Consider the following 24,464-nt stretch of genomic DNA (forward strand, 5'->3'; position numbering starts at 1 on the left):
AAAAATTAGCTTCACACAGGCGTCTTCTAACTGTCATAGCACTTACAGGTAACTCCAGACTGTCTTTGATCATCCTGGAGCTGATCAATGGGTGAGCCTTTGCTATTCTGGTTATTCTTCTATCCATTTTGATGGTTGTTTTCCGTTTTCTTCCACACGTCTCTGGTTTTTTTTTTGTCCATTTTAAAGCATTGGAGATCATTGTAGATGAACAGCCTATAATTTTTTGCACCTGCATATAAGTTTTCCCCTCTCCAATCAACTTTTTAATCAAACTACACTGTTCTTCTGAACAATATCTTGAATGTCCCATTTTCCTCAGGCTTTCAAAGAGAAAAGCATGTTCAACAGGTGCTGGCTTCATCCTTAAATAGGGGACACCTGATTCACACCTGTTTGTTCCACAAAACTGATGAACTCACTGACTGAATGTCACACTACTATTATTGTGAACACCCCCTTTTCTACTGTTTTTTTTTTTTTACTAATAGCCCAATTTCATAGCCTTTAGAGTGTGCATATCATGAATGCTTGGTCTTGTTGGATTTGTGAGAATCTACTGAATCTACTGGTACCTTGTTTCTCATGTAACAATAAGAAATTTACTCAAAACCTGGATTAATGTTTTTAGTCACATAGCACTACTATTATTCTGAACACTACTGTATGTAGCAAGTAACAAGATCCAATTTCTGTGTCTGTATTGCAGTCCCCATCTGCTCTCTAATCCATAATGGCTACTGCAGTAATAAAGTCAGACATGTAAACAGTCACATGACTCCTCAAACTGCAGAGCTGTGACTCACAGGAAATGGATTAAAATTAAAGCCAGTGAGTTCATACACTACGAGTCAAGTGTGTCCAAACTTTTGACTGGTAGTGTAAGTATTTATGAAACTGATATTTTTAAGTTTATTTATTATAAAAGGATGAAGTCTGTTGCCGTGCAACAGTTTGATCAGCCAAACCATTAGGGGGACAAAAGACACACACACTAAACACTGCCATGTAAATACACAAGCACACAGGAGTCCTGAGCATGTTTTGTGTGCATGTTCAACCTGACGTGCAGGTATGATTCAGCCATGAGGTGTCATCTAACAGTTCTTTTCTGAAGGCAATATGACAGGTTAGTGTGTGTGTGTGTGTGTGTATTGTTTGGAGAAGAGTCATCACAGATCTCACAGGAGAGCCAAAACCATCCTAAAGAACTCATCCCACCCTGGCCTCTCTGTTTGAGCGACTGCCATCGGGCAGATGGTACAGGGCCATTAAAGCAAGAACAAATAGACTGAAAAACAGTTTCAGCACTTGAGTGCAATATTTGTTTTGTGCAATATCCACAGTTTTGTATATACTTTTTTCTTTGTATATGCAATGTGTTTTTTGCTCCTACATTCTTTTTTTTTCTTTTTTAATTTACCCTCTGGACATTCCTCTTTCATTCGATTAAATTTTATGTTTATTTTTCTTTTCTTCTCCAGACCTTTAAAGTCTGCATGTGGTTTACTCATGTTTACAGTTTCACTGAGGCTGCACCTTACCTTTCATTGTACACATTAAACTGACAAATAAAGATCTGTATCTAACCCTGTAAAGCTCATGCGAGCTTCATGTATGTATTGTGAAACATAAAAGATGTAACAAAACACATTCAGAATCATATCTGATCACTCAGACAAAAACAAATTTGCAAAAATGCAATTTAAATCACTTTTCACACTACGAATAAGGCCTGACCTGGGTTAAAAAACCACAGATTTCATGCTACTTTTGACTTTCCAAACTTGCAGCATGGAATTAGATCTAAATTACATATCCACATAAATTGGATTTTTACTGATAGAACAACACATTGAACAAAGCTGAAGAGATTTTCCCCAACATACACAGACATTAAGTAATGATGTAACACAGAATGAAGCAAAACATGGTTTCCATTTCTCTCTGGCATACCCAGTCCAAACTGGCAACATTATGTATGTTCACCAGGATTTGGAAACTCTGACAAACAAAAGCTCTTAGTGTGCCAGTGGTATAAAATTTGTGCCTTTAATAGTTCACGATTTTGGGTAAGGTGAAGCGGTGAAAAACAAATTGCAACTAAGATTAAATGGTTCTGATTGTTTGAGCAGTTAACAATATTACAAGGATGACAGCAAAACCTAACCAGACAGAAAAATAATAAGACACAAGGTGGACAGATTTTTCTTGTTTTTAAGTGCAAGCTACCACTCTATAATTAAGATGAATCCTTCACAGCTTGGGCTTCTCATTAATTTGCTGATTTTTATGTTTGTCTAAGAAGTGACAGTTCACAAATTAAAAGTCTCATTTGCTGAAGTGTCACCTGTGCACGTTGAAAAAAAATGTGTCCCTGGGTTAGATTTTAGTTTTGTTTCATGTCGACAATGTTTTTTTTAAAGTGAATTAATAATTAAACAACTCTGTCAGAGAGTGGGGTCGTGGCATTCCAGAGATGTTAATCAGAAACCTGATGTGACTTTGAAAACAACCCAATTTTATTTCATCCACCTTGCTCTCAAACTTGTGACAAACTGAACAAAACAGAATTGGTTTTTCACCCACATTCTTGAAAGCCATCTAAGTGAACTCCTTTTTCTAAAATAATTTAACGTCCCTGCTGCAACTCACAAAGAAAGGAGTTGGATTGTGCATTTGTGGATTTAGAGAAATCTTATGACAGGGTGCCAAGAGAAGAGTTGTGGTATTGTATGAGGATGTCTGTAGTGACAGAAAAATGTGAGGGTGGTGCAGAATATGTACACTGCTCAAAAAAATTTAAGGAACACTGAGAACACATTAGACCTCAATGGAAAAAAAATCATGGTGAATATCTTTCCTGATATGGACTGAGTAATGTGTTAGAAATGAAAGGATGCCAAATTGATTGATGGAAATGAAAACCGTCAACCTACAGATGGCTGAATTAAAAAACACCCCCTGAAAATCAAAGCAAAAAAAAAAAAAAAAAAAAAAGATACAGCAGCTTGTCCTTTTTACCATAATTTTATTGCAGCAACTCAAAATAGTATTCTGGTAGTTTGTATGGTCCCCGTGTGCTTGTATGCATGTCTGACAACGTCAAGGTATGCTCCTATGGTGTCCTGGGGGATCTCCTCGCAGATCTGAAACAGGGCAACACTTCACATCTGGGCAGTCTGAGGTGCAACCTGGCAGTGTCGGATGGACCGACACATACTGTCCCGAGAGATGTCTATTGGAGTTCGGTCAGGCAACCATGGGGGTCACTCAATGGTATCAATTCATTCATCAAATCCTTCCTACATTTGTAACTTAATTGTAAAGAGAAGTGCTGGTCCTTACTCTTTCCGCTCACAAAATTACTTTTGCTTTCTGATCCATATGCCCATACTGAATTGGGTAAAAGGCTTTTGTCCACTCTGCACCCTTTGCTTTGAATATGTTGCAAGAGAAGTTGAAAATAACAGCATTAATTTCACTGAGCACTTTTAAATCCAAATTGAGAGTACTTTAGGCCAACTCCACAACATGCACTTGTTTTTTTTTTATAATATTCTTGTAATTTTAATCTTTTTATGATTTTATTTGCCTTTAATTTATGTCTGTGTAATTGTGTAACTGTGCTTTGTATTTGCTGATGCCTATCTTGGCCAGGTCTCCCTTGAAAAGGATGTTCTTAATCTCAATGGGATATGCCTCCCCAAACCATCACTGACCCACCATCAAACCAGTCATGCTGAATGATGTTCTAGGCAGTATAGCGTTCTCCAAGGCATCTCCAAACCCTTTCGCGTCTGTCATGTGCTCAGTTTGAACCTGTTCTCATCTTTGAAAAGCACTAGGCACCAGTGGGAGACCTGCCAATTTTGTTATTCCATGGCAAATGCCAAGCAAGCTCCACAGCACCAGCGAGTGAGCACAGGGCCCACTACAGGACAGCGGGCCCCCAGGCCACCCTCATGAAGTCTGTTTCTGATTGTTTGGTCAGAGACATTCACACCAGTGACCCACCAGAGGTCACTACTAGGGCTCTGGCAGTGCTCACCCTGTTCCTCCTGGCACAAAGAAGCAGATACTGGTCCTGCTGATGGGTTAAGGACCTTCTACAGCCCTGTCTGGCTCTCCTAAGAGTAACTGTCTGTCTCTTGGAATCTCCTCCATGCTCTTGAGACTGTGCTGGGAGACAACATACCTTCTGGCAATGGCACGTATTGATACATCATCCTGAACGAGTTGGACTGCCTGTGCAACCTCTGTAGGGTCCTGGTAGCACACCATACTACCAGCAGTGAGACTGACCCTAGTCAAATGTAAAACTAGTGAAAAATTAGTCATAAAAGATGAGGAGAGAAAAAAATATCAGTGGCCTCCACCTGTAAAACCATTCCTGTTTTGGGTGTCATCTCATTTTTGCCTCTCTAGGGCACCAGTTGTTAATTTCATTAACACCAAATCAGCTGAAACTGATTAACAATCCCCTCTGCTGCTTAACTGACCAGATGAATATCCCAGAAGTTGAACTGACTTGATGCTATACTCTGATTAAAAAGTGCTTAATTTTTTTTTTTAGCGGTATACAAGTACAGTAGTGAGATGCACAGTAGGAATGAGATGTACATTCAAGGTGGAGGTGGGATTAAATCAAGGATTGGTTCTGAGTCCTTTCTTGTTTGCAATGCTGATGGACAGGTTGAAGGACAAGAGCAGACAGGAGTCTCCATGAACTATGATGTCTGCAGATGACATTGTGATATGAAGTGAGAGTAAAGAGTGGGTTGAGATGAGCCTGGAGAGGTGGAGATATGCTATGAGAGAAGGGGAATGAAAGTGAGCAGGAGCAGGATGGAGTGCATTCATGTGAATGAGAGGGAACCCCTTGGAATAGTGCAGTAACAAGAATTAGAGGTGGTGAAGGTAGAAGAGTTTAAATACTTTGGATCAACTATCCAAAGTCACACAGTATGGTAGAGAGGTGAAGAAGGCAGGATGAAGTGGGTAGAGAAAGTTGGCAGGAGTGATTTGTGACAGAACGATATCTGCAAGAGTGAAGAGGAAAGTTTACAGGACAGTAATTAGACCGGATGTCTTTTACAGCTTACAGATGGTGGCACAAAGAAAAAGAGGTGGCCAAAGAGGAGTGTGGGTGTGGTCAGGGAATGACATACAGGTAGTTGGTGTGATGCAGAGGACAGAGAGACATGGAGATGGATGATCTGCTGTGGCGACCCCTCACGGGAGCATCCGAAAGAAGAAGAAAGAACATCTGTGAATACTCAATATTAAACATAGATTTGGACCAGACTCCATAAGAACAACCCTAGGTTAATGTGTTGACTTTTTTTCTCCTACAGTTGTAATGCGTACCTGCAATGTACCGCTATAGGTCCAGCATCCAGTATGCTCTCCTGTTTCAGATTAACCTCCTCTAAAAAGTCTAGCACACCTCCTGGGTCAGTGGGAACTCCGTGGTCCGGCCAGGCTCGGAAGTGGTACTGCCAAACTGTCCGCTCTGTGTTGCCCTGGAAATGTGGTGAACAGAGCTTTAAATAAATTTAATCCTAACAATATTGAGGTTCCTAATGCTTTGTCATACATTTTCAGTTTGACTTGTAATGAACTTATTATTTCTGTTATGTGAATAAAGTACAATATATGCACATTTAAAAATAAATAGAACAGTTGAATGATTTCAAGGATTTTTTTTTTTCCTCAAATACTTTGGACACCTAGAGTAACCATGGACAGTGCTCCCCCCTCAGCAGCTGGGGATAATGGCAAAACCTTTTCATCTGTACTACGAATTAGTGATGGCTAAAGCCCCTTTAACACCAAGCCTGCATAGAGTTGTATTGTGATACATATCAAGTACGTAGGGAGGCTGTGTATGTTGCGTACGTGGGGGGGTGTCCTTTTGTGCAGAGAGGAGAAGCTAGGCTCCATGACAGTGTTTTGACAGACTTCCTGGACATGCAGATGGATTTTATACATTGTAAAAAGTCAGAATACATTATTTCTAGGAGTTAATGGACTTTATTTAATGAGCCATAATTGTGAGAGAACTTGAGGGGGTGAAGGCTACAGCCGGCAATGGCGTGCGCAATACATCCGTGAGGAGTAATGGATGTGGACATGTCCTCTTGCTGGTGATCAGTCCCCGTGAAGAGTTATACTGGATGTGGACATGTCCTCTCGCTGGCGATTGGTCCGTGATGGGGAGTTAATGGACTTTATTTAAAGTGCTACAATCATGAGAGAACTTGAGGTGAAAGAACAGCGGAGCTGCAGCTGGCAGTTGCGGGCGTGAGCCGACCGTGAGTGGACGTGGACACTCATGAGGAGTTATACTGGATGTGGACATGTCCTCTCACTGGCAATCTGTCCACAAGTGGATGTGAACTCGGAAGCTTGGCCCGCCTCTTCTGTGGTTTTGAAGCGTCACTGCCAGCAAATTTCAGCGAGATGAATAAAAACTATCAATGCAGGTATATACTGATAAAAAATGAAAAGGATTTTTTGCCCTGGCATAGGGTTGTATAGAATTGCAGAGGCTTAGTGTACAGTAGCCCAGTGTTGTGTATATTTACGTACAGTAGCGGCAGTGACGTGCGGTGAGGTTTATGGCTGGTGAAGCACTGACTTCATCACAATCAGATTTACAAATATATGAACCCAACAGAGTAGCTTATTCACTGTTTGATTGGCAGAAGTTAACAGGTTATGTTTAAAATCTCATACGAGGTCTGTCCAAAAAGTATCGGACCTTTTTATTTTTTTCAAAACCTATATGGATTTGAATCACGTGTGATTGCATCAGCCAAGCTTGAACCTTCGTGCGCATGCGTGACTTTTTTCACGCCTGTCGGTTGCGTCATTCACCTGTGAGCAGTCTTTGTGTGAGCAGTGGTCCACCCCTCTCGTCGGATTTTTATTGTGAATAAATGTCTGAACGATTTAGAGCTTTGCTGCATCAAATTTTTCCAGAAACTGTGAGAGACCTCCAGCTGGACACCATTCGGAAAATTTAGATGGCTTTCAGTGACGATTTTATGGGGATTACACAGATTAAGAGTGCTCCAGCCGGTTTAAAGACCGCCCACAGCGTCTGAGAGTGCTGCGCGCTCCGAGCGCCGATCCACAGGCTGACACCCCGCTGAAACAACCAGATCGTTTAAAACGTGAAGGCTTTGTTGATCCGGGACGTCGTCTGACTTTCACAAAAAAGGCAGCAGGTGTGGACATCAGCACTTTTTCGGCACATTCTACTGTTACAGGAGTTTTTTTCATGGAAAGAGAAGCGGAGGATTGCGCCACCATGCCGCTCATGGCGTGGGACAAAACCACCTCCGTGTTGGTCTCACAGGACGGCTTTCAGACGGCTTTTCAGTCGTGTGACTATCCGAGAAATTGTGCATGAGCTGGACATGCCCCAACATGTCCTGTGAGGCTTCATCACAGTGTTGCTTTGCGCCATGCTGCTCCACCGCGACGCACAGAATTCCTCCGCACGTCTGTCTCAATGTGCTGAAAAAGTGCTGATGTCCACGTCTTCCGCAATTCCTGTGCTAGTCAGACGACGTCCCGGATCAACAGAGCGTCCAGTTTGGAAATGAATGGCACATTCCACTGTTACAGGAGTTTTTGCCATGGAAAGAGGAGCGGAGGAATGCGCCACCGTGTGCTCATGGCGCGGCACAAAACCACCTCCGTGCTGGTCTGCATAGCGCAAAGCAACGCCGTGATGAAGCCTCACAGGACATGTTGGGGCATGTCCAGCTCATGCACAATTTCTCAGATAGTCACACGACTGAAAAGTCGTCTGAAAGCTGTCCTGTGAGACCAACACGGAGGTGGTTTTGTGCCACGCCATGAGCGGCACGGTGGCACATCCCTCCGCTCCTCTTTCCATGAAAAAAACTCCTGTAACAGTGGAACTCCTGTAACAGTGGAATGTGCCGAAAAAGTACTGATGTCCACGTCTTCTGCCATTGCTGTGTAAGTCAGACGACGTCCCCGATCAACAAAGCCTTCACGTTGGAAATGATCTGGTTGTTTCAGCCTGTCGATCGGCGCTCGGAGTGCGCTGCGCTCTCAGACGCTGTGGGCGGTCTTTAAACCGGCTGGAGCACTCCTTAATCTGTGTAATCCCCATAAAATCGTCCCTGAAAGCCATCTGAATTTTCCGAATGGTGTCCACCTGGAGGTCTCTCACAGTTTCTGGAAAAATTTGATGCAGCAAAGCTCCAAATCGTTCAGACATTTTATTCGCAATAAAAATCCGACGAGAGGGGTGGACCACTGCTCACACAAAGCGTGCTCACAGGCGAATGATGCAACCGACAGGCGTGAAAAAACTCACGCATGCGCACGAAGGTTCAAGCTTGGCTGATGCAATCACACGTGATTCAAATCCATATGATTTTTGAAAAAAATAAAAAGGTCAGATACTTTTCTAACAGACCTTGTATATATATATATATATATATATATATATATATATACACACACACACACACATACATACACACACATATCTTTATATATGTATACTCAACAAAAATATAAACGCAACACTTTTGGTTTTGCTCCCATTTTGTATGAGATGAACTCAAAGATCTAAAACTTTTTCCACATACACAATATCACCATTTCCCTCAAATATTGTTCACAAACCAGTCTAAATCTGTGATAGTGAGCACTTCTCCTTTGCTGAGATAATCCATCCCACCTCACAGGTGTGCCATATCAAGATGCTGATTAGACACCATGATTAGTGCACAGGTGTGCCTTAGACTGCCCACAATAAAAGGCCACTCTGAAAGGTGCAGTTTTGTTTTATTGGGGGGGGGGGGGGATACCAGTCAGTATCTGGTGTGACCACCATCTGCCTCATGCACTGCGACACATCTCCTTCGCATAGAGTTGAAGAGAACACCTCTCCAACATGCCAAACGCCAGCGAATGTGAGCATTTGCCCACTCAAGTCGGTTACGACGACGAACTGGAGTCAGGTCGAGACCCCGATGAGGACGACGAGCATGCAGATGAGCTTCCCTGAGACGGTTTCTGACAGTTTGTGCAGAAATTCTTTGGTTATGCAAACCGATTGTTTCAGCAGCTGTCCGAGTGGCTGGTCTCAGACGATCTTGGAGGTGAACATACTGGATGTGGAGGTCCTGGGCTGGTGTGGTTACACGTGGTCTGCGGTTGTGAGGCTGGTTGGATGTACTGCCAAATTCTCTGAAACGCCTTTGGAGACGGCTTATGGTAGAGAAATGAACATTCGATACACGAGCAACAGCTCTGGTTGACATTCCTGCTGTCAGCATGCCAATTGCATGCTCCCTCAAATCTTGCAACATCTGTGGCATTGTGCTGTGTGATAAAACTGCACCTTTCAGAGTGGCCTTTTATTGTGGGCAGTCTAAGGCACACCTGTGCACTAATCATGGTGTCTAATCAGCATCTTGATATGGCACACCTGTGAGGTGAGATGGATTATCTCAGCAAAGGAGAAGTGCTCACTATCACAGATTTAGACTGGTTTGTGAACAATATTTGAGGGAAATGGTGATATTGTGTATGTGGAAAAAGTTTTAGATCTTTGAGTTCATCTCATACAAAATGGGAGCAAAACCAAAAGTGTTATATATATATATATATATATATATATATATATATATTCCATTTCTACCTCATTTTCTTATGTCTTGTACTGGTATCCTTGCACACGCTGTTTGATGAACATTTTCCTCTACTTGCACCCATCTTGTGTGTTATTTAAGAGCTGACGTAACATGTGAATTTCTCCTCTGTGAGATCAATAAAGTTTATCTTATCTTATCTCTGCACTGGCCTGGCGTGAAAGGGGTGTAACTAAAAGGACTGCTCTAAAATATTTCTAAACCCATTCAGAATACTACTTCAGGAGTGTGTATCAAAGGGAAGACAAAACAGGGCCTCAATACGTCATTGATTAATTCTACACAAATGTGTCAAACCATTCCAGTTCCTCTGGTCCTGAAAATTATTAAAACAAGTAAATGAACTTTGATTGCACTGTTTTTGAAGTGCATATTTTAAAGCTACAGATTTGTTAAATAACCATTTGTTGTAAGTTCAAGAAATGCACCAGATTATCATCAATTATGGGCTGCCAAATACTCTTTGCATTGATTATCTGCATTCAGACACCTTACCTGTCCAACCTTAGATAATTTGAGTTCTCTTAAGGTGTAGTCATGTGCTGCCGTCTCTCTGACATTGCGAACACGCATGGCACCATACTCCTTCAGAGCAGACATGTCTGGCCAGTACTTCACACACTTACTCTGTTAGGACACAACAATACTGACCTTTACACTGTTGTCTCATACGGTTGCAGTTTCTGATCACAACAATCTTCCACTTGGGGCTGTTTATGACAAGAATGATCACACTATTGCATGAGAAACTCAACTCAAAGTGTCGATTGTTGACTGATCAGCCATTCCAAAAGATACGCTTACACGCGCACACACAAATAAATATATTTAACAGACCACTGGAATGAATGCAAGACTTAAAACACAGTGGCCAAAACCCACTATTACAGCTACATCACCCTCTATTGGCCAATTAATTTTCATTTATTTATTTATTTTGAGAATCCTTTTGTAATAATTTTTCTTGGGCTGCAACTAACAATTGTGTAACCAAACAATCAAGCTATCAATTTTTTTATTAATCTAAGATTTTCTTTTGTTGGTCTATTCATTATTTTCTGATTAGTTGTTCATCCTTTGATTAATTTACCAGTAAATAACATCATACCTTCTACCTGTAACTTTCAACCCTGCACTGAATTACTTGTCATAACAGGAGTAATGGGGAGATGACACATCTCCCCAGTCCCCACAAATCAGTAACACTACATGTTGAAGGCTCACCCAAGTACATGCTTATGCTAAACATTAATGAAATTTGCCAACTAGTTCTTGAGCTATTGTATTAACAAACAAAAATGGACAGACAGCTGGACATGCTGATCACTATATTCCCCCGTATTTCATACTGGGGAATAAAAAGTAGTTATTTTACTCTTCTTTCTTTCTTTTTTTTTTACCCGAACATGTAAAGGCTATAAAAGTGCTAAAAATAAAAAAAGACATAAAAAAGGAACAAAATCTTACATACTCTCCTGAGACACAAAAAGAAAATAAAAGCCTAACATGTTTCATAGGCCTGCGCCCAGCAATTATTTTCAATATCAATTAATCCATTGATTACTTTCTGGATCTATCCATTGTCTGTTTGGGCCATAAAATATCAGAAAATGATGGAAAATATTTATCAACGTTTCTTGCTTTATCTAAATTCTAAAGATATACAGTTTTCATTCAGAGAGGAGCAAAGAAACAAAAAAACCTATTTAGAAAGCTGAAATCAGAGCATCTCGACAGGCAATGCTAAAAAACCCTCGGCCACATGAGCATAAAAATAGGAAACAGAATGTAGCCTTTTGACCCATTAAAATAGGTCAAGATGAGCCATTTCTGAACTTGTCCAAGGGCTGTGTCCCAAGAATGTTTCCTGTGAATTTGAAGGCCCTGGCAGTAATAGAACTGGACTTCTGCTACAACCCCTGGCAATAATTATGGAATCACCGGCCTCGGAGGATATTCATTCAGTTGTTTAATTTTGTAGAAAAAAAGCAGATCACAGACATGACACAAAACTAAAGTCATTTCAAATGGCAACTTTCTGGCTTTAAGAAACACTATAAGAAATCAGGAAAAATAACTGTGGCAGTCAGTAACGGTTACTTTTTTAGACCAAGCAGAGGGAAAAAAATATGGAATCACTCAATTCTGAGGAATAAATTATGGAATCACCCTGTAAATTTTCATCACCAAAACTAACACCTGCATCAAATCAGATCTGCTCGTTAGTCTGCATCTTAAAAGGAGTGATCACACCTTGGAGAGCTGTTGCACCAAGTGGACTGACATGAATCATGGCTCCAACACGAGAGATGTCAAGTGAAACAAAGGAGAGGATTATCAAACTCTTAAAAGAGGGCAAATCATCACGCAATGCTGCAAAAGATGTTGGTTGTTCACAGTCAGCTGTGTCTAAACTCTGGACCAAATACAAACAACAGGGAGGTTGTTAAAGGCAAACATACTGGTAGACCAAGGAAGACATCAAAGCGTAAAGACAGAAAACTTAAAGCAATATGTCTCAAAAATCGAAAATGCACAACAAAACAAATGAGGAATGAATGGGAGGAAACTGGAGTCAACGTCTGTGACCAAACTGTAAGAAACCACCTAAAGGAAATAGGATTTACATACAAAAAAGCTAAACGAAAGCCATCACTAACACCTAAACAGAAAAAAACAAGGTTACAATGGGCTAAGGAAAAGCAATCGTGGACTGTGGATGACTGGATGAAAGTCATATTCAGTGATGAATCTCGAATCTGCATTGGGCAAGGTGATGATGCTGGAACTTTTGTTTGGTGCCGTTCCAATGAGATTTATAAAGATGACTGCCTGAAGAGAACATGTAAATTTCCACAGTCATTGATGATATGGGGCTGCATGTCAGGTAAAGGGACTGGGGAGATGGCTGTCATTACATCATCAATAAATGCACAAGTTTACGTTGATATTTTGGACACTTTTCTTATCCCATCAATTGAAAGGATGTTTGGGGATGATGAAATCATTTTTCAAGATGATAATGCATCTTGCCATAGAGCAAAAACTGTGAAAACATTCCTTGCAAAAAGACACATAGGGTCAATGTCATGGCCTGCAAATAGTCCGGATCTTAATCCAACTGAAAATCTTTGGTGGAAGTTGAAGAAAATGGTCCATGACAAGGCTCCAACCTGCAAAGCTGATCTGGCAACAGCAATCAGAGAAAGTTGGAGCCAGATTGATGAATAGTACTGTTTGTCACTCATTAAGTCCATGCCTCAGAGACTGCAAGCTGTTATAAAAGCCAGAGGTGGTGCAACAAAATACTAGTGAAGTGTTGGAGCGTTCTTTTGTTTTTCATGATTCCATCATTTTTTCCTCAGAATTGAGTGATTCCATATTTTTTTCCCTCTGCTTGGTCTAAAAAAGTAACCGTTACTGACTGCCACAATTATTTTTCGTGATTTCTTATAGTGTTTCTTAAAGCCAGAAAGTTGCCATTTGAAATGACTTTAGTTTTGTGTCATGTCTGTGATCTGCTTTTTTTCTACAAAATTAAACAACTGAATGAACATCCTCCAAGGCTGGTGATTCCATAATTTTTGCCAGGGGTTGTAAGCACAGACAGACAGACAGCCAGACGCAATGGCCATATTTTGGACTCTGGTAAAAAAGAGATTACTAAAATAGGTGGTGATTAATTGATTAATTAATTGTTGCAGCTCAAAATGTGTCTTACCTTTCCCCTTTCCACTTCTTTTGTGGTCATTACAATAACTCTGGAGTTTTCCTGAAACACCATCCTCCAGAAGTCACTAATGGTGGTCTGCAAACAGCCCTGAGTGGCAATGTAGCACTTCTTGACTTTCGTACTGTTACATTTCGACTCCAACTCCGGCTACACAAGCACACACAAACATTAAAATTAAAACATTAAAATACTGTTTCAATTATAAGACAGAAGAGTTTGTGATTGTGTGTGTTTTCAGGTAAAAAAATAAAATAAAATAAAATTTCCCCACTCAGTATTACTTGTATACTATTAATGTCCTTAAATATGGGAGATCGGCTCTCTGTTTGAGGTGTGGCTCCATTCAGAGATGAGTGTGGTGTCTACTTCTGCAACGCTCCCATCATGTGCACCAGCAAAATTTCCTGTATATTTGTTTGTGTAAATTGCTTTGTCAATTGTGTCGGTAGCATGACCCAAGCACAGGTTCACCCCTTAGAGTTTGGTCTGCACTAGGTTTCTTCCTCAGAGGGTGTTTTTCCTTACCACTGTCACCTATGTGCTTGCTGTGAGGGTCGGTAAGGTTAGACCTCACTTATGTGAAGTGCCTCGAGGCAACTTTTTTGTGATTTAGTGCTATATAAAATGAAATGAAAAAAAAATTAAATAAATCTGCGTACATACATTTCAGCAGGTATATTACTTTCCATGTTTCTTCCTGTCTTTACTTTTGGGAAGGACTGGCAGCATTTACTTCAGTAAAAGTCTTCAGAAGCTCAGAGACAGGGCTGCATGACAAAAGTGCACTGAAACAGGGAGCCTCTACAGAGCCACACTGAAAGTTTGTGTGGCTTTTATACAGTAGCTACTGTAGATCAGGCAACACTTAGACTAGGTTGTAAGGTGTTGATGTTGCAGTGCACAATGCCTTCATATGAACTTTAAGGGGGTATAAATTTACTGCAAAATACACTATTACAAGTGGCTATTTGACCCCCCCTCCCCTTTTGTTGCCAAGGGGTGCCTTAGCCTAGTTTGCTTTTCCTGACAGGGTTCCCTTAGCTTGATACATAACTACAGCCACTTCTGTGTCAACAGATGTTTGCAACCAGTTCAAGATTAAAAAGTTACATTATATGTAGCCCGACAACCAGCCTGAATTAGGCTGGATACTGGCTGCCCTTTAGGAGTAGGAATTCCCACTCCTAAATGACCAATAGGAGAGCAGCGCCCACCCCACATCAAAGTGAGGCTGGTGTCAGCGTCTCAGCTGCCAACAATCACAGGCTAGGAGAGAGAGATATGGGTCCTGCCTAATTCAAGCCGGTTGTCGGGCTACATTATATGCAAGTTTGAAGATGGACTTGTTTTGATGGACTTATTTAAAAAGGGGGCCCAGAGAGTGTTTGCCAACTACAGGGGCATCACACTACTCAGCCTCCCTGGTAAAGTCTACTCCAGGGCGCTGGAAAGGAGGGTTCAGGCGATAGTTGAACCTCTGATTGAAGAGAAACAATGCGGGTTCTGTCCTGGTCGTGGAACAACTAACCAGCTCTTTACTCTCACAAGGATCCTGGAGGGTGCCTGGGAGTATGCCCACCTAGTCTACATGTGTTTTGTGGACTTGGAGAAGGCGTATGATCGGGTTCCCTGAGAGATACTGTGGGAGGTGCTGCGGGAGTATGGAGTGAGGGGGTCCCTTCTCAGGGCCATCCAATCTCTGTACTCACAAAGCGAGAGCTGTGGTTGGGTGCTCAGCAGTAAGTCGGACTCGTTTCCGGTGGAGATTCGCCTCCGCCAGGGCCGCGCCTTGTCACCAATCCTGTTTGTGATATTCATGGACAGGTTATCGAGGCGTAGTCGGGGGGAGGAGGGTTTCCGGTTTGGTGGGCTCAGGGTCTCATCAATGCTTTTTGTGGATGATGTGGTCCTGTTGGCTTCATCAGCCGGTGACCTCCAAGACTCACTGGATCGGTTCGCAGCCAAGTGTGAAGCGGCTGAGATGAGGATCAGCACCTCTAAATCTGAGGCCATGGTTCTCAGCAGGAAACCGATGGATTGCCTATTCTGGGTAGGGAATACAGCCTTGCACCAAGTGAAGGAGTTCAAGTACCTCGGGGTCTTGTTCACGAGTGAGGGGATGATGGAGCGTGAGATTGGCCAGAGAACTGGTACAGCAGGGGCGGTGTTGCATTCGCTCTACCACACTGTTGTGACGAAAAGGGAGCTGACCCAAAAGACGAAGCTCTCGATCTACTGGTCAATCTTCGTTCCTACTCTCACCTGTAGTCATGAGTGTTGGGTCATGACCCACAGAACTAAATCGCGGGTACAAGCGGCCGAAATGGGCTTCCTCAGGAGAGTGGCTCATGTCTCCCTTTGAGATAGGGTGAGAAGTTCGGCCATCCGTGGGGAGCTCGGAGTAGAGCCGCTGCTCCTTCGCATTGAAAGGAGCCACCTGAGGTGGTTCGGGCATCTGGTAAGGATGCCTCCTGAGTGCCTCCCAATTGAGGTGTTCCAGGCATGTCCATCTGGGAGGAGACCCTGGGGAAGACCCAGGACTAGGTGGAGAGATTATATCTCCACACTGGCCTGGGAACGCCTCGGAATCCCTCAGTCAGAGGTGGTCAATGTGGCACGGGAAAGGGAAGTCTGAGGTCCCCTGCTGGAGCTGTTGCCCCCGCGACCTGAACCCGAAAAAGAGGTTGAAGATGAGTGATGAGTGAGATAAGTTGTTTTGCATTCCAAACAACATTTTCTCAATTTTAATCTTTCTGATGAAATTCCAACAAAGAAGAAACATTTTCCACTTTCACCATTAGGTGGATAAGACAGAGAGAAGCATAGAACCATCTTATTACAGCTGCCAGTATTACTCCCCCTTTCTGGCCCTCATTGTTGGGACATGACTAGCATACCCAAGTTTACCGACCTAGGTCGGAGGGAAAATTTCCACAAGCCACCCACCTCCATCATAAAGTTGCACCATTCAATGAAGTAATGCATGTCATTCATGAGGTAACTGTAAGGGCACAGATGCCACTAATAATGTGAGATGTCATCATATTGCACTAAGCTGAGCAACTGTCTACAGTACAGTTACTGTACAAAACAGCACATTAGAAAAAAAACTCTGAAAGCAATCCAGTCCAATGTTAAAGTAGCTGATAGTTTCTAATATTTTCCTATCTAACAATTATGAAATGTTTACAAAGGTTGACCACATGTAGCAGTTTTATTTCATTTGATAAGGTGTATAAGATATTTCTGTTTGGATTTTTAACAAAATAATTGGCTTCATTCAAATGACTACGTGGGCCAGTATCTGGATGTGCATGTGCATGCAACTGTTATTGACGCTGTAGGAGAGAGGAATAACACTACGGGAGAGACAAAAGTGAGTAAAAAAAACACCCTACATATGTTAAGAAATACAAATGAACTTTCTTTTGTTGATTCATGGACTTTGAACTGACAAAGTGACCCAAAAGAGACACTCTAGCAGAGTTAGTTGTGTTTTTTTCCCTTTTGTTTGTTTAACTTTAATTTTCTCAGTCAATGAAATTGAGAAACTCATTGCTAGCTGTCTGGCTCCTTTTCCATGTGAATGGAGGAGACAGTCGGTCTCCTATGAGCTTTGGAATGGCAACACCTGCTGCTCATTGACGAGAAATATATGCTTTCACATCAGTCTCCAAAAGTCTCAAATAACACCAGAAGTGCCACTAGATTTCTCACTAATCACTTTTTTTTTTTTTAAAGTCGCTGGAGGGGTCTGAATAGTTGCTAAATTTAGCAACAAAGTTGCTGTCCTTCTTCTATGGTTTCGTCTTTGGTGTTTAATGGCAGCCAGCATGCATACTGGTGCATTGCAGCCACCTTCTACACCAATCCGTTATAGCAGCACTTAATCTTCTCAATGAATCCAAATTTTTTATTTTTTCATGCGACTGAGCAGTTGATCGCAAATGACCAGTTGGGCATGCCAGTTCTAACCTGTCACCAAAGTACACATTACAAGTTCTAACCACACAAAGCTCGAGACATACCTGGGAGGCAAAGGTTGACTAGTAGAGTCCAATTAACAGAGTTTGCAGCCTCTAGCCACCACTGCCTGAAAAAATTTACATTTTAACACAATGGAAAGAATCAGATGGCCAACCCTAACCCAGGTGCCACTGCTCTCAGCTAAGAACAGCTAATTGAGGCGACAGTGGGTGTGGGCTAATTAAAATTACACAGTAAAGATTGTAAAAACCAGTCTGATGAGTCTATTTCTGCTGCGGTATTTAGATGTAAAGTCATAATTTGGCATAAACAACACGAACCTATGGCTCTATTCTGCCTTGCATCAACAAGTCAGGTTGCTGGTGGTGTAATGATGTGGCAACTGGATGATGGTACTGTGTCAATATGGGCCAAAATCTGAGGAATGTCTTCAGCACCAGACAGTTCTGAAGGCAAAAGGGGGTCTAATCCAGGAATACTAATGTGAACAGGGAGTGCATATTTATGCAATACTGGCAGTTATGGTAATTGTAACTGAACTGTCAGAGAGCTCCTGAAAACTGATTTCAATCAAGTCTAAGTTCACAGGAATTTCAAGCGTACTTACAACCACAGGATGTTGACATCAAAGAAAGTCTTTATATGAAGTTAGGAAAAAATTTGTGTATGTACTGTGACTGTATATGTCCCCTGAAGACGGGAGTTTTACCACATGGTGCCGACTAACCATGATGATATTGGCATTGATGTAGTCGGAGCCTGGCTCGTTTAGGTCCCCATCATTTAGCACCACACGTGTGTGATCAACTGGAAACATAAAAAACTGATTAGAGATGTGCAATGTTTTGCATTTAAACATCTGAAGTGTTGCACTGAAAAATTGCTAAAGTGAAAAAATTTCTCACAAGGAAGAATGTTCTTGTATCTGTTCTTGTTTTTGTTCTCTGCTCTCTGGCCCTCTTTACGACTGTAAAGCAGCTTACACTCTTGCTGCTGTAAAGTCTGAGGTAGCAGAAAAGAAAAGATTAGTTTGAAATATCACACTGAAATTTGACTATCATACATTTTCAACAGAACAGTCAATGCCTTTTAAACAAAACATGTCAGAATTTAACTGCAGACTTGTTTTTAAAATGCAGGTGGATTACTATTAGAGGGTAACATATGCCCTCCTCAGATTTCATCCATTGGTAGGTAGAGAAATCCTGAAATTGTAGCTCCCAAAATGACCTCCCACCCCCACCCCCACCAGAGCCTCTGGAAGGGCCAATTTCTTGAGTGCCACAATAAGTCTTATTGAAAAAAATTATCTTTTAAGTTTAAGGGTAGGTGATGGTCTAGTGGTTAAGGTGTTGGGCATGAGTCCAGAAGATCATGGGTTCAAATCCCCGCCTGACTGGAAAATCACTCAGGGCCCTTGGGCAAGGCCTTTAATCCCCTATTGCTCCCGGTGTGTAGTGAGCGCCTTGTATGGCAGCACCCTGACATCGGGGTGAATGTGAGGCATAATTGTAAAGCGCTTTGAGCGTCTGATGCAGATGGAAAAGCGCTATATAAATGCAGTCCATTTATTTAAATGTCTCAATATGCCAATGACTACAACAGCTTCATTTTGATTGTTGTCAATCTGTGATGGGAGGAGTTACGGAAAAACTGCATAATTTCAGCAGGTAGCTGAAGGTGCCTCCAGGGAAGGAGGGGGGACCTGAAGTGATGCCTATTATTTGAAGGATTTCTGGGCTGTGTCTAAAAAAACAAAGCTAGTTTATGTTGTGATTCCATTACCAAGCCTAACACTATGCCACTTGAAATTACTGTGAGATAATGAAGGCACAAGAGTATAGTTAGCTCTCAATTTGGACAAAATGGCAAATTCTGTTTTGAGAGTCCAGTGTCTCCATGCGCTCTCAACAGTTTTTAATGAGAAAAAAAAAGAAAAAAGAAGGCAGCCCTGGATGTCCACTAATTGTTACAAAATTATTATAATGGGGTTCAGCTGTATGAACCCTTTTCTGACCAAGAATGTGACATCATGCACAGTCATCCATTTGCGTAGATATGGAATTCAACAACAGATGTCATGGTCTAAAGCATAGACATTTGTGTCGTTCATGCCAGAAATTGGCTTTTTGGTTGACAGTGAAGTGTAACTTGTGAAACATCAGCCTGATATAGGCATGTTATGTGGTGTAAACTGTATTTCTATGCGCCCATTGCGCTAAAATGTCAAGTTGTTCTAAAAACAGACTCCATTTGGTCATCATCAACTGCCAAAGATTTTAGATTTTCAAATGTCTACTGCTTTGGAAATAATTATCAGAAGAACAATGCCGGCTATAAAACAATGTTGTTACATGTGTGTTCCAAGTTAATAAGGCATTTCTATTCAAATTTGTATTTATAAACTTACCTCATTGTGATGGTCAGAAAATGAGTTAATACAGCTCAACTATAATCTTTATGTGGCAGTAGAAATATGGGGCTGGCTGATTTAAAAAAAGAAAAAAGATTTTATTCAAATCTGATAAGAGACATGCCACCCCAAAACACTGAATTTTACCACATTAATTTCAAGTGGCACACTACTGGGCTTGCTAACAGAATTATATCATGCATAAATTACCTTGGGAAGTTGAGGGTGCAGTAGAGAAATGCCTGAAATACACAGGTCACATGAGCAAAAAGTTGCATTGTGTGGTGCCTGCTTTTGACAGCTCCCTAACTGTCCACCAAAATCAATATGAAGTTGATCAGTCTTTGGCACATTCAGTTATTTCAACTTCAAAAGCAAATTTTCTGAGACGACCAATTTTGGCCCTCAACAAAATTGAAGTATCTGTATCTGATCCTTGTAGAGACCCTCGCATATACCCAAAGTCCCCACCCCCAAGAAAATTTTATATATATGTAAATCTGGGACTGTCGTATATCACCCACCACCTGCTTCTTAAAAAATTGAGTTAAACACAGTAAATGATTGCATCTTTAACACATCAAGATAATTAGCAGCAAAATAAATATTACTCAGACACAAAAACATATCCACTAACCTCAAATTCTTCCCAGAAACCCTGTTTGACCTTATCTGTGGCTTCTGCCAATTTGCTGAGTTCCCTAACACGACTTTCAATTTCTGCAGCGTTAATACGAGTGGTATTCAGGGGCTGCAGAGGATCCCAAAACAGGTGTTAGAGGAGGAACAATTATCAAGAAGTGAACTCAGTTTTATCAAAATTAATATCGGACAGTGTGTTTTAGTACCTGTTTGAGCTGGAGAACAGTGCCTAAAGTTTCCACCATTGGATTTTTTTTGTAGTGTTCTACCAAATCTGTCAGAGAATCAAACTTCTCTCCTCCTCCCACGTCATACTTAAGGTCATGCTAAATAAAAAGAAAGAAGAAAGACCTGGCATTAGCAACAAGAAATCACTTTTTCCCCTATGCTGGTGCTCGGACAGCCAAGTAATAGACACCCACTGCTTAACGGACCTAGAGGCCATGTCTGTCCAATATCGACTCTTCTACCTGCACAGGAGCTAACGGTAGCCATTGTGACTGCTGTTTACATACCCTCCAATGCTAACATTAGCGCAGCATTGGACCTGCTTCAGATCACGGTGTCTAAACAACAGTGTTCATCCGAATGGCGGGCACATTATTGCTGAGGACTTTAATAAAGCCTGCCTCAACATTGTTCTCCCCAAATTCTACCAGCACATCAAGTGTGCAACAAGGGGAGAAAACACTTGATTATGTTTAACATAAAACATGCCTACAGAGTGACAACCTCCTCTACCTCAGACAATCAGACCACCTTTCTCTGCTCCTCTTCCCAGCTTACACCCCCCAGGAGGCAAATGTGTTTGAGCGATTTGGATTTGTTTTTCTTCCCTCTCTAAAGTGGTACAGAAATTGAAACCTACAAACTGTCCTTTTGATATTGTCCAGACTAAATTATTGATACAGGTTTTTAATGCTCTGGGGCCCTTTTTAGTGCATTTTATAAATTCTTACCTCACCACTGGATATGCACCGGTCGCTTTTAAACATGCTTGATTCGTCCACTACTTAAAAAGCCACAGTTTGATCCTTCTGTTTTATTGCATTTTAGACCTGCACTTGCCCTTTCTGTCCAAGGTTTTAGAAAAAAATATTTTTATAGTTAATCGTTTTTAGAAAATAATACTCTTTGAAAAATTTCAATCAGGCTTCAGAACTCATCACAGCACTGAATCTGCTCTTTTAAAAGTTCATAATGACATTGCATTGTCAGTAGACGCTAAGTGCCCCATGGTTTTAGTGCTGCTGGACCTGACAGCTGCCTTCGATACAGTTGACCACTCAGTCCTGCTGTCCCATTTAAAAAAACATGTTGGACTCGATGGCACTGTCCTGAAGTGGTTCACATTATATTTTTCTAATCGATGTTTTTCTGTAATGGTTGGTGACCTGTCTTCTGAGTGCTTCAAATCAATTTCAATTTAATCTGCTTATAAAGCGCCAAATCACAACAAAAGCCATCTCAAGGCACCTCACACAGAACAGTTGAATATAAATTTTAAAATAAAAAACACAATTAAAAATAGAAGTAAAAGAATAAAAACAGGTAAAAAAAAATAAAAGCTATTCATAAGAAAGAGAATAAAAATAGGTTTAAGTCTTGACTTAAAGTTTCTGTGAAGGCTCAGTTGTCCAGGTGGTTTCCATAGTAGAGAAGCTTTGAATCTTCGACTGGACTGGGTTGCTTGACGCGAGGACGTTTTGCTTCTAATCGCAGAAGCTTCCTCAGCTAAAATTCTTGCTCTGGTAGTCTGACTGTCTTGACTCTTGTAGCGAAGAATAACAGAAGCCAGCAAAAGCTGGAGTTTTAAACCTAATCAGACCCCTCCTACTGAGAGGCAGGCTGCTATTGGCTAGTGACTAAACAATTGCTCTAATTAGCACCTAATGTGCTCTAGTTAGCACCATCCTAATGACAGGACAGCTGTCCCTCCTAACGATGGGACTGATGACTCTCCTGATGACGTGGATGACTCACTACCATGGGGCGCCTGTGAACGAGGTTAGCAACGGGGAGGGTTGGTGTGCGGTGACCGGACTTGTGGTGGTGGAGGTTACGGGTGAAAATTGTTTTTTGCAATTAACAGTGGCCATACTAAGCCACGATAGTTAACATGGCACCACCCAAGAAAACGGAGAAACTTGAGGAAAATATAGAGGAGATAAAGACCTCAATAAACCAGATATTAAAAGACATGTCTAATTTAGACAAGCTGACGGTGGAGATTAAAGAACTCCAAAAACTGGTTAAAGAGAAGGACAAGATCATTAAGAAACTTGAACAACGTGTAGATGAACTTGAACAATTCACTAGAAAAGATGATGTTATAATATCTGGACTAGAAACAAGGCATCGGACATATGCAAGGGTGGTGGATTCTGGTGGAACCAGTGGGGAGAATGCACCACCTGAAGAACGACAATCATTGGAACAGCAAGTTACAAACTTTTTATATCAAAATGGTGTTGACATCCATCAAGACACAATATCAGACTGCTATACTGTTCCAACTAAAGATAGAAAAAATAAACTGTCTAACATTGTTATACGATTTACAAGCAGAAAATATAAAAATGAAGTATTAAGACAGGCAAATAATTTGAAAGGAAGAAGTGTCTATATAAATGAGCATTTAACAAAAAAAATGCAGATATTGCTAGGGAAGCAAGACTATTAAAAAAACAGAAGCACATTGTTGCTACATGGGTCTGGAATTGTAGGGTGTGGATTAGAGTAAAAGAAGGAACAAACGGTATACAAATCAAAAACATGGAGGACCTTACAAAATACAGACCTGAATAGACAATCAAATATGACGTCTGTTGGTAATTGGACCAACAAAAAAAAAAATCTGATCAAACATGGAAACAGATGATAAAATATATGACATAGACACTAATATTGATGAAAGTATATTTGACTTAAAAACGATTGGTTGCGAGTATTATACGGTAGAACAGCTAAATAGTGAAAAAATTGAAGATACCCTGTCACTCTTACATATAAACAGTCGAAGCTTGTATTGTAAAATGTCGCAAATAAAAGAAAATTTATTTAAATCAGTTTAAAAATAAATTTAATATTGTTGCAATCACTGAATCTTGGCTTAATGATCTCATGACTGATGTTCAAATAGAGGGATATGAGCTGTATTTTGTGAACAGAAGAGATAAAAGGGGCGGTGGTGTTGCTCTGTACATAAAGGCAGATCTGATATGTACAATTGTAGAAGAAATGACAACTGTGGATGACATCATAGAAATTGTAACAGTGGAACTTGTACATGAAACATCTAAAAATATTTTAATCAGTTGTGTATACAGAGCACCAGACACTTGTGTTGTGAAATTTACAGATAGAATAATAGAGCTATTCCATCAAATTAAAAACAAAACGCTTTTTATATGTGGAGACTTTAACATTAACATAGAGAGCTCCAGTTGCCAAAGAATAAGTGATTTTGTGAATTCAATGTATAGTTTGGGGTTATTCCACTTGATAACAAAACCAACCAGAATCACATCGCAAAGTGCAACGGTAATCGACAATATATTTACAAATAGAACAGATGAAATTATCAGGAATGGGATCTTGATGACAGATGTTAGTGATCATTTACCAGTCTTTTCAATATTTAAATATAAAAATAGGTACAAGAAAAAAACTGTTATAAACTTTAAAAGAGACAAGTCAGTAAAAGCCTTAGAGGCATTAAAATATGATCTTAAAAATCAAAATTGGGAAGAAGTTTATGTCAGTGATGTTAATGTAGCATATAACTCATTTATGAAAATATTGATGAAATCATATAATAAAAACTGTAAATTAATAGAAATTAGTAAGAAAAGAGTAAATAAACCATGGCTGACAAAGGGAATAAAAAATGCTTGTGCAAAGAAAAACTATTTATACAGGTGCTTTTTAAAAATGCAAAGGAAACAGAACACAGATACAAAAAATATAAAAATAAACTATT

The 24,464-nt window shown here is 40.7% G+C and overlaps 1 protein-coding gene across 4 annotated transcripts in view; it reads right to left on the reverse strand.

The window, feature by feature from the left end:
- The window catches only part of ptpn11a (protein tyrosine phosphatase non-receptor type 11a), a 165,980-nt gene that overhangs the window by 33,120 nt on the left and 108,396 nt on the right, over positions 1 to 24,464 (reverse strand). For 3 of the 4 annotated variants that reach the window (XR_004565926.1, XM_034191747.1, XM_034191746.1), the window contains exons 5-11: positions 20,689 to 20,808; positions 20,478 to 20,591; positions 18,333 to 18,429; positions 18,137 to 18,234; positions 13,429 to 13,587; positions 10,203 to 10,334; positions 5,371 to 5,525 (exon numbers count right to left, since the gene is read on the reverse strand). Coding sequence is in view for 3 of the 4 variants with exons in the window: in XM_034191747.1 (XP_034047638.1) it covers positions 5,371 to 5,525; positions 10,203 to 10,334; positions 13,429 to 13,587; positions 18,137 to 18,234; positions 18,333 to 18,429; positions 20,478 to 20,591; positions 20,689 to 20,808 (875 nt within the window). In the remaining variant the exon portion in view is untranslated. The remainder of the gene's footprint in view (positions 1 to 5,370; positions 5,526 to 10,202; positions 10,335 to 13,428; positions 13,588 to 18,136; positions 18,235 to 18,332; positions 18,430 to 20,477; positions 20,592 to 20,688; positions 20,809 to 24,464) is intronic. The other variant, XM_034191748.1, reaches the window with a different exon arrangement.

This window comes from Thalassophryne amazonica, chromosome 17 (assembly GCF_902500255.1).
Source record: "Thalassophryne amazonica chromosome 17, fThaAma1.1, whole genome shotgun sequence".
Taxonomy (NCBI): domain Eukaryota; kingdom Metazoa; phylum Chordata; class Actinopteri; order Batrachoidiformes; family Batrachoididae; genus Thalassophryne; species Thalassophryne amazonica.